Here is a 9,764-nt window from a genome sequence, read left to right as displayed (position 1 = left end):
GGATGTACCAAGTCTCTGCATGTCATCGGCGCAGAAACAGACCAAGACACCCATCGGTTTAATTAAATTGTGGACTTTTAGTTGAGGAAAATATTTTAGAGAATTGAAAACAGGTGTATGCATGTAACTAAACAATAGTGCACTGCTGTCATGTGGGACATTATGTTTCAACACTCTATGGGACGTACATGTGTAATACCCATCTCCAGTGCTACATGTACGAGTCCCTCGGTTGTTAAAACGTGTCCTACATCACAGCAGTCCATAATTCTTAATTACCTACATTTATCTACCTTTTATAAATGACCGATTTTAAGGTTCAGAACACTGTGCACACGTATTTGTCTTGTATGCCTTTACCACAGTCAATATGGAACTGTAAAGACAATGGCTTAGAAACAAGACTCTTAACAAAATCTTCAAAAACACATAATCTAATACTGACAAAGAATCTAGTAGATTCTCTTTTATTTCAAAACAATGATGGTTTCTTGGACTGGGTTCATATCCACTGTAAATATTTACTTTTTGTCAGAATAATATCGTATCAGATTACTGATATTTCATAATAGACACAAATAAAGAAAAATGAATAGACCAAAAACCAGTATGTTACAAACATTCATTTCACAGTATTTCATGCAAGTGACATAAGCCAAAACGAAACGTTGAAAATAATATGAATGACAAATGGAACAAGAAACAAGCACCAAAACAGAAGCCACAAAAACAGACATTTCTGAAGGAAAGCCCGTTTCTACAGAATGTAATTCTTCTCATATGTGTATCTGAGATATACTGGTATCAATTCAGAACCAAGAATTTAACCCAATTTTTAACTGAATGAAGATGATATCAAGGATGTGTTCACTCTAGTGACTGTAAACTAGTAACTGCAGAGTGGAAGAAATGAAAAATCAGTTGCAAAGAGAACAGAGATTCCTGTTAGATTCACACTACTCTCATGCTAAACTTAACAGGTGGTCACAGAAGGTGGTCACAGAAACTTTCTGAGGAGCTGCAGTGTTAACAGGTTGCCAACAGGAACAGCTATGACACGTCCATGAGTGCGCTGTAAATTTTTTTACAGGAAGACTGGTTCTCTACTCCCTTTGTGTGTGAGCACTCACACTGCTGGTTTCATTACACACATGTAGTACTCTCCATATTTCAATAAAGGCAGCCTGTCTCTTGCCTCACAAATATTATGATGAATTTAACTTAATGAATGAATAATAAGACCAGGCTTTGTACAACGAGTTTTGGTTTGGGAGAAAATATACAGGAAACGTCAGCCACGTAAAATAACCACTACATGCTGTGCTACATTTGGTTAACCACAAATGGAAACAACAATCAGTCACTGCTGGCACAAATACATGTACATGTAGACAAGCCAAAATGGAGTCCCAATTAAAAGAGGAAAAGTCCAATGCAAACACAATAAATGGTTAATAAATGCAGTAAAGCTCATGCACATATGATGAACACAGATAATCATATTTGATATTCAATTTCTGACACAATTTGCAGAATAACAGGTGCATGCACGTGTACATGTAAGAGTACTTGCTTCATGTTTTCCCTTGCATTATCAATCCACTGTCATGTTGGCAATCTCGCTCATAGCGGGTGACATCTACTGTAGCAGTCAATTTATCAGGAATTTAACAGCGACAACTTGTTGAAGCGCTTTCCATACAGGTTCCCAACATACTTTTGTCACTTCATTGTAACTTTCCACTGTTCAGTATCAAGCATGCAATATAAAGTCACCTTTGTGAACTGTCAATACCATCAACTGTAGCCAATCAATCAGTCCATCCCTTACACCTCTTCCTGTTGTTGAAATTCTTGAAGTGTTTGATTGTCAACAGCAATCAAAAGAAACTCTACACCGTCCAATCCCTGAATGAAAAGAGTTTAGAAAACTAACATTCATTAAGGAGGGGCAATACAAATGGAAGGCAACATATGCTTCATAAACAAGACTGGCCCCACTGTAATTGGCATGCAATATCTGCAAGCAGTATGTAGTAGAACCGAGTAGCTACATTGGGAGGTTCATTCATGCAGAAATCAATTATACATTCTATTTGAGATGATATTTGAAATATTTATCACCAACTTCAGGGTCATTAGCTTCACCCAATCAGACAGTGAATGAGGCATCACATATTCTAACATAAATATAACATACTGGAAGCATAGCATAACATAACATAAATGAATACACTCCTGTAAAAAAATTGAAAATTAAACCCACATAAAATCTGATACCAAGTGTGCCTTCAGGATATATCTTTAATATTTAAAAAAATCTCTCAACAGAATACTATTAAACAGGGAAAATTCCAATAGGATGCCTTCTCTATCACCTTCCCACTTTAGTTATATACAGTTACTGTTTCAAAATGAATAGCGTTTCATTTGAAGTGACTTGAAGGGTGAAATGTGTCATACATGTATATCAAAAGACTGTCATTGTTTTTTGCCCATTGTGACTTTTCCTTGGCAACAAATGCTTGAATTAATCTGAGCACCAAAGGTGTATATGAACATGTATAATGGGAAAGTGTAGAAAAAACAAAGTGAATTCTAAAACCTTAAAACTGTCAGCCTACTCTATCTACCTCAAGCTGAGGTGCACCCTCAATGGGAAAGAAAGACATATGGTACTAACTTTTCAAACCAGGTTCTTGCACACCTTTGGCGTGCACGTGAAGATCACACATTTCAAGGCAACGTGTACCCAGCATGCCTGCCTGCCTGCCTGTGGGGAACGCGCAGAAAGTTGCATGCCTATGTGGTGAATGTGTAGCAAAGGACTTGCAATTTCATTTCAAAACACACCCTCTGTTCTTCCTGCTCGAAGTGAATAATGCTACCAATACTTACCTTTTTAGATCTGACAAGTTTGTGATCTCTGAATTCCGTCAGCTGGGCCCTGAGTGTTAACTCACTGTTAACAAGGAAAGCTTCACGACACCTCTGGTACAAGTCATGAAAGGACAACCCTGCAGAAATGACAGCACAAAGATTTGGACTGTTCAAACTCCATAAACATGTACAATGCTTCCAATGGAATACAATTCCCAATAGCTGCTTCACTGAATGAACAAATTTTGACATTTACAATGTACACCACAACACTGAAACAGATTTATCCAACTCTGAGCAGTATCCTTTGGTGGAATGATGTTACCAGAAGTAGCACAGAAATGAAACAAAATAGCTGTACAGAAAGCCTCATAAAAAGGTATTATTAATATCAATAATTCTATACAAGAACTAATATTAGAACTTATCGCTTTACAAAAACCATACTTAACTACAGGTGGTGTTGGTGAATAAACACATAGCTGTTCCCAAATGTTTTTTATTGTCTTTTGATGACTGTCAACAAGTATAAGTTTGCAATGAATTGAATTACAAATAACTGCCAAAGTAGCATGTGTAACAAAAAACCAATTATCACTGCAATTGAATGTATAGGGCATGAGATACGACAATTTGTGTGTTAAAATACAAGTTCTGGTCAAAGCGGAAGTAGAGGTCACACGAGGTTATATCAATTTCCATCTATAACATGTCCCTGACGATGTGCATGCCAAATTTGAGTTAAATCTGTCAAATAGTTTACTAGTTATTAGACTGTAAAGAATGAACATTTGAGTTGAGGTCACGTGACCCCTGATGACGTCATGATTACAAAAGTTATATGGTACATCTTCTGATGATGGTTAATTACTCTACCGAGTTTGAAATTGATAGGACCTAAAACAATTGCCAAATTGCTTTGTAGAAAAAAACAGTGGAAAAAGAAAAAAGGAAAAAAAAAACTTTAGCGACTACAATAGCTGTTAACAGCTAAAAATTGGAATAAAGTTTACTGACTTTTCCTTTCAATTTAACTGACCTTGATATGCTGCATTGTCCTGATGTGATAGCTGATACTCAACAAGGAGGTTGAAGATGCCCCTGTTCATCAAAAGAAAAAGCAAAATAACTTTCTCAAAGAGGGTGGTGTTCAGTAATGATCACCAAGGGGAGGTGATAGATGTATATGTACATGTATGGTAAAAACTTGGGGCACATAATCACGTGTTCATCATGTACACATTAATGTACAGGTATTTGATGTACTTGAACGTCTGCGACTATAAATACATGTGTCAACTTTGACTTACACTCTTTACCTACGTAATTCAGTCTGGAACTACTGCCAAAATGTGAATTTGGAACAAAGCAAAGTACATGTACTTCAATACATGATACTGATTCAAATGTGCGGAGGTGTTATGACAAATATTAATGTTGCACGTAAACTCACCTGGCATTAGGCGTAAGACTTCGTAGAACATGAGTGAGTGAGCTAAGTGCTAGAACACCAGACTGCTGGACCAAGAGTGAATTCTCATAAGAAGTTTCCTCCGTATAAGGTTCAAACATTGTGACATCATACCACACCCAATAGAAACTGCTGGATTTGGACTGGTCCCAGACTAGAAGAAAACATTGCATATGAAGCAAGGTATGAGACGGAGAGACCCCCCTCCCCCCGCTTTGTGTCAGTCATTGTCTCACTGGAATCTGAGGAATTCTTTTCAGACATCTAGGGGGATGTGTTAGGTGACAATACTGCAGAGTGTGTATGTCCATTGGACAAGTTAGGGGGGTACCCCTCGGTCTCATTTCTTGCTGGATATAGATCATAGGCATTATAAATTCCTTGTTGCTTCAAGAGTAATAAGAACGGGTTGATTGAATGTGATTTGAGGGTCATTTAATTTGCTGATTTTCCCTCAACAGGAGTTGTAACTGTCTACCTGTAATATTATGGACACTCGTACAATGTACACATGTAAGGGCACTCAAACAAACAGTCTGATTATGGAGGAACAATGAACAAACAAACTTTGACTGAGTCGGCAAGTCAAAATAAACATTTTGAAGTCATAACTTACTTAGTGGAGCATTAATGTGATCAATTGTTGCAATGATATGGACGAAAGCTGACTGAGACAATGCTGAAAGAAAGGACTGAACTTTGTGTCCTCGAAGCATCATTCCATCAATATTATGAATAATTAGAAACAATGGCTCTGAAATGAACAAGAACATTGAACACCAATTAAAATTTTAACATAATCCACAAACAGTTATTACCATTTGAAATTTTAAAAAGAACAGGTATTTGAAACTTTTTTTGTAAATTGAAGTTCATGTACAAATTAAAGATACATAGTTGCAAATTACACAACTAAACAGTAACACTAATGGATCATTTGAACCATCTACACAAATTAATGACAGTTCAGAAAAAAACTCATAAGATTCTATTCCTCTATAAACTATCATTCATCCTCACATGAAATACCAAAATCTGTTTGTCCAATATCATGTATTTACTTTTTTTTCTGAACAGCAACTGTATACGTGTACATGAATACATACATGTATGTATACATATACATGTACATTAATCAGTTGTGAATATTTTTTAATTGAATTCTTCAAGTACCTTCACGTTCTTCTAATATGTTATGGATATACTCAGACTGCTCAGCTAGACTACGAAACCCGACTGCATGGTCAAATACATCGTCAGTTATGCTGTTCAAGATCTGCAAAGCAAAGTTAAAAGGGCAACCTGTAAACATGTACAGAGCAACACATCTCTACATTTCTTGACTATAGATTAGAATTCGCCTAAATTAGGATGCATGTTAGAACCTGGTGTAATTGGTGAATATTAGACCACACTAGAGCAGAGAAACCATACATGTACACAATCACATATTCCTTGAAACTATTAAGTACAAATGTGTACACATATACATTATAGTCTATTAAGTTTTGGTCATTTTCTACAAAAGGTTTTTCGGCTATTAAAAAAGTTAAATTGCTTTGATTTTCCAAACACATCTTCAAGGAAGTATCAATTATTATGCCTCTGTTAGACCAACCACAGCCTATCCAAACTTTAACCCCCTTTTGCACACTATACATCACACTAAGCTTGATTGCAGCAACAGCTGTATGCAACTTTTCTGGTGCTGTAGTACGAGCATTACATTGTAACCGACTGTAGTACGAGCATTACGTGGTAACCGACTGTAGTACGAGCATTACGTTGTAACCGACTGTAGTACAAGCATTACGTTGTAGCCGACTGTAGTATGAGCATTACGTTGTAGCCGACTGTAGTACGAGCATTACGTTGTAGCCGACTGTAGTATGAGCATTACGTTGCAACCGACTGTAGTACGAGCATTACGTTGTAGCCGATTGTAGTACGAGCATTACGATGTAACCGACTGTAGTACGAGCATTACGTTGCAACCGACTGTAGTACGAGCATTACGTTGTAGCCGACTGTAGTATGAGCATTATGTTGTAACTGACTGTAGTACCAGGATTAAGTTGTAACTGATTATAGTGCCAGGATTATCTTGTAGCTGACTGTAACACGAGCATTACCGGTACACTGTAACCAACTGAGGGACAATAATTCTGTTTCAATGTTCAACTTACACTTTTGACAGTAAGTCCTGGGAAGAATCCATTGATCACAACATGATTCCAGCTGCTCAACATCTCTACCCTGAACATGTCTAGAAGATGTCTCTTAGAACCAAGACCATACAACATCAGATTGAAGCCATTGCTAAGAACAAAGAAAATCAAAACTCAGACCAAGAATCCTATTCATGAAAAGAATGTAATTCTTAGAGGAAACTTCGAAAGAAAGAAGTGCGGGTCACTACATGTATTCTTACCTTAACTGGAACATCCACTTATTAAACAAGCCTCTGTATTCCTGATACATCTCTTGGATTTCTTCAGTGTAGCTATTTGGGGTATTAGTTAGTGCCTTGTGAACCTGCTCTTGATCCATCTGTGGAATTGCTAGTCTGGCCAGAGTGTGGTCGGAGGTCATTGACTGACCAGAATGTGCCGAGAAGTATTCTTCTGCCATGTTGGGCTGTAGACAGAGCAAGTTCAACTTACAATGTAGAACAATGCTGTAAAAATAATACATATCATTTACAAAGAGCAACAAATATTGAATCTCAAACTTGGACGTTTAGACTATCATTGTGCTTGAGGTTTTGTCTTCGTTGATTACAATGTAAATGTATTTCTGATTACGAGGTACACGTATAGGGATAAGCAATAGAGGGATTTCACATTAGCGCCGTCTGCACATATCTGCATCGAAACCAAGGCTCTCTGTGTTGAACTTCGTCGCGCGTGCCCATGGGGTCCACACAGTACATGGAGTATCCATTTCTTAAGTGTGATGCAACTTCAGTTTAATCCAGGCCCACTGCACATGCAGATACACGACCATCGCAGAAACGCTAGTGCGCAGTCAATTGTCGTTATTTTTTCTTTTGATTTACGTGTTGAGTCATCATGAAAGACTTCCACAAAATTTTGCAGCCTAAAAAAGTCTGAATTTAACTATCCTTTACATATTTTGTGTCCTGACTCCTTACTTTCAATCATCTGATTGTATTAAGAACTGAAGCTAACACAACCTCGTTTTCAAATGCCGAAGTGTGCAGATCATTGCTAAAAGCGTTGTATTGAGATCCCTCTATAGAGCAAAATTTCTCCAAGCACATCTCAACCAATCCTACCAGTTCAACTTCCCCTCTGGTTCTCCTGCGTGTCATGGGACCCTTTACAGCAGAACCCCTGGCAGGTGTTACAACCTTTCCGTCACCACATGTTGCACTCCCTGTGACATTCCTTCCTGACTTGTATGTAGGTGTGGTACTGTGCTTGCTATGAGTGCTACTGTTGTCATCACTGCTGTCTTCCCCAGAGCTACATGTAGATACCTTTGAGGACTCACTATCATCATCTGAATCAGGTAAGGTTCCTAAAGGTAAGGATTTAAAATGCAACAATGACCTGGGCATTTTAATTTGGAAGCCCATTTTGATCAAGGTCTTAGCAAAATCTCCCAGCTTTTGAAATCGGTGCAGTAAATCCATTTAGCATCCATCCAAGCTACGTATGTGCATATATATGCGTCTTGATTTTCACTATTTTTACTTTTTACTTACTTCTACACGTATTTTTTCTTATCCCTCTTGACCCAACCTTTTGAGTTTGCTTTTTGCTTGACATTGGTGTGACACTACTTCTTGCCAGTTGTGCCATCTGTCCAGTCCGCTTGATCTTCTTGAATTGATAAACATCGGCTCCTTTAATACCTGTTTCATCGAGCAGTACTGAGAAAATAGTTAACAAAAACAAAAAATTGAAGCTACTTGTACAGTGGTTGACAAAGTCAACAATGGTACATTTTTGCTGAGGTTGAGATATAACATGCATGGCTATTTATGAGCAAACTCTGTATTTACTCTCTCAAGAGCATATGTAATCAATATTTCATTCAAAAGTCAAAACCAAGTAAATTACAAGGATGGATCACACTCTTATCAAATGACGAAGGATATTCTCTCATCATACATGTATGTCAGATCAATGTCATAAAAAAGGATCACTCAGACATGTAATTAACTTGTAATGACATTAATATCAGTTCTGCTTCATGTGTCTCATCAAAAGTATCAGACTGCCAAGAATTCTGGCTATTCATGAATTACCATCTGGTGTTTTGTTGAAGTGAATGTCTTCCTTTTCCTCATTATTCTTATCCTCATCTGATGAATCTGCCAAGTCCTTATCAAATTCCAAGAGGCTCTCCTTATAATTGACCGACTTTCTGGTAGATCTCACTGGTCTCTGAGAGGGTGTTGATGCTAGAGTTTGCACTTTTGACCTCCTTGGCTTTTTGGCTAGAAAAGTAAAATTATTTAGAACATACTGTACATATATGAGGAAATAGCAGTTTTGGAAGAGCCCATTGGTACATGTACATGTAGTATCTTATCGCTCAGTCCGTTTATTACGTATGTCTTGACATGCAACAGCCGCTGAGACGATGAGGGTCAAGTGACGTAATGTTCAACGATCTTATTTTAAAGATGGCGACTGGGAGAGCGAGCCCATTAGATTGAATGGATAAAGGCAAAAAGACTGGTAAATACCTGAATAACGCAAGTGAAATCATTCAATACATGGTTTTAGAAAGCGGAAAGGTCAAGGATCATGTTCGTATGCAAAAGAAATTGCGCCCACGATGGTAAGTGGGTGCGCCAAAAATGTTCAGTACGCCGACACGAAATTGCGCAAAGGAATGTGTGGCTAAGGATGGATCGGGAGTGAGAGTCCGTTCCACACTAGTGCTGGGGCTAGGGTGAGTTGACCTACAATCCCACCACGGCACTGGCAGTGCAAATTATCAGTCACCTATGTCCCTACCCCAAGAACTGCGGGGTCCGACGTCGGACCCTAGAGCACATTTCTGGGGGTAGCCTAGCCAAGGTGGACTCCCTGACCGTAGGCCTACTACGTTAGTCCTAATCATGTAATGAAGACAACGCCTAGCTAGCTACGTCCAACCTGGAATAGCTCTCGGGCCCGGGTAGCCTACCCATGTCCCACGCATTTCAACTTGTCACTATGGGCTATATATATATCATACACCATATAAATACATTATCCCAATCCTGATTTTCCTTACCTGAACAGACATCATTAACGGTCACAATGTGTCGAACGACCTCGTCATTTCCTACAAATTCGAGTGACACCCGTACCCTGGACGCTGCCATCTTATCTCACGCGCCAATTCTTTGAAGGTTAACTCCAATAATGAATAAGCGTTTATTTGGCAAAGC

General features: G+C 38.3%; 1 protein-coding gene across 1 annotated transcript; it reads right to left on the bottom strand.

Annotated features, from left to right (window-relative positions):
- Positions 1-435: 435 nt before the first annotated feature.
- orc2 (origin recognition complex subunit 2) lies at positions 436-9,748 on the bottom strand. Its single transcript, XM_022227090.2, has 12 exons — positions 9,608-9,748; positions 8,628-8,819; positions 8,082-8,249; positions 7,650-7,894; positions 6,783-6,988; positions 6,538-6,670; positions 5,525-5,627; positions 4,968-5,105; positions 4,334-4,505; positions 3,920-3,981; positions 2,899-3,017; positions 436-1,908 (listed from the first exon to the last, which is right to left on the bottom strand). Exons 1-12 carry the CDS (start codon positions 9,696-9,698, stop codon positions 1,828-1,830), a joined length of 1,710 nt encoding a protein of 569 aa, XP_022082782.1. The 5' UTR covers positions 9,699-9,748; the 3' UTR covers positions 436-1,827.
- Positions 9,749-9,764: the final 16 nt, after the last annotated feature.

The sequence above is a fragment of the Acanthaster planci genome, linkage group LG08 (genome assembly GCF_054643075.1).
Source record: "Acanthaster planci isolate LZ-2023a linkage group LG08, COTS_SCS, whole genome shotgun sequence".
Lineage (NCBI taxonomy): Eukaryota > Metazoa > Echinodermata > Asteroidea > Valvatida > Acanthasteridae > Acanthaster > Acanthaster planci.
This window is presented reverse-complemented; position numbering and strand designations above follow the sequence as displayed.

Excerpts from the sequence above, each read along its gene's own strand:
- orc2 (XM_022227090.2), bottom strand. The coding sequence starts at position 9,698 with ATGGCAGCGTCCAGGGTACGGGTGTCACTCGAATTTGTAGGAAATGAC. Across the intron at positions 7,895-8,081 it reads AAGAAAAAATACGTGTAGAA|GAACCTTACCTGATTCAGAT; the intron begins GTAAGTAAAAAG and ends CCTTACCTTTAG. Across the intron at positions 5,106-5,524 it reads CATATTAGAAGAACGTGAAG|AGCCATTGTTTCTAATTATT; the intron begins GTACTTGAAGAA and ends TGTTCATTTCAG.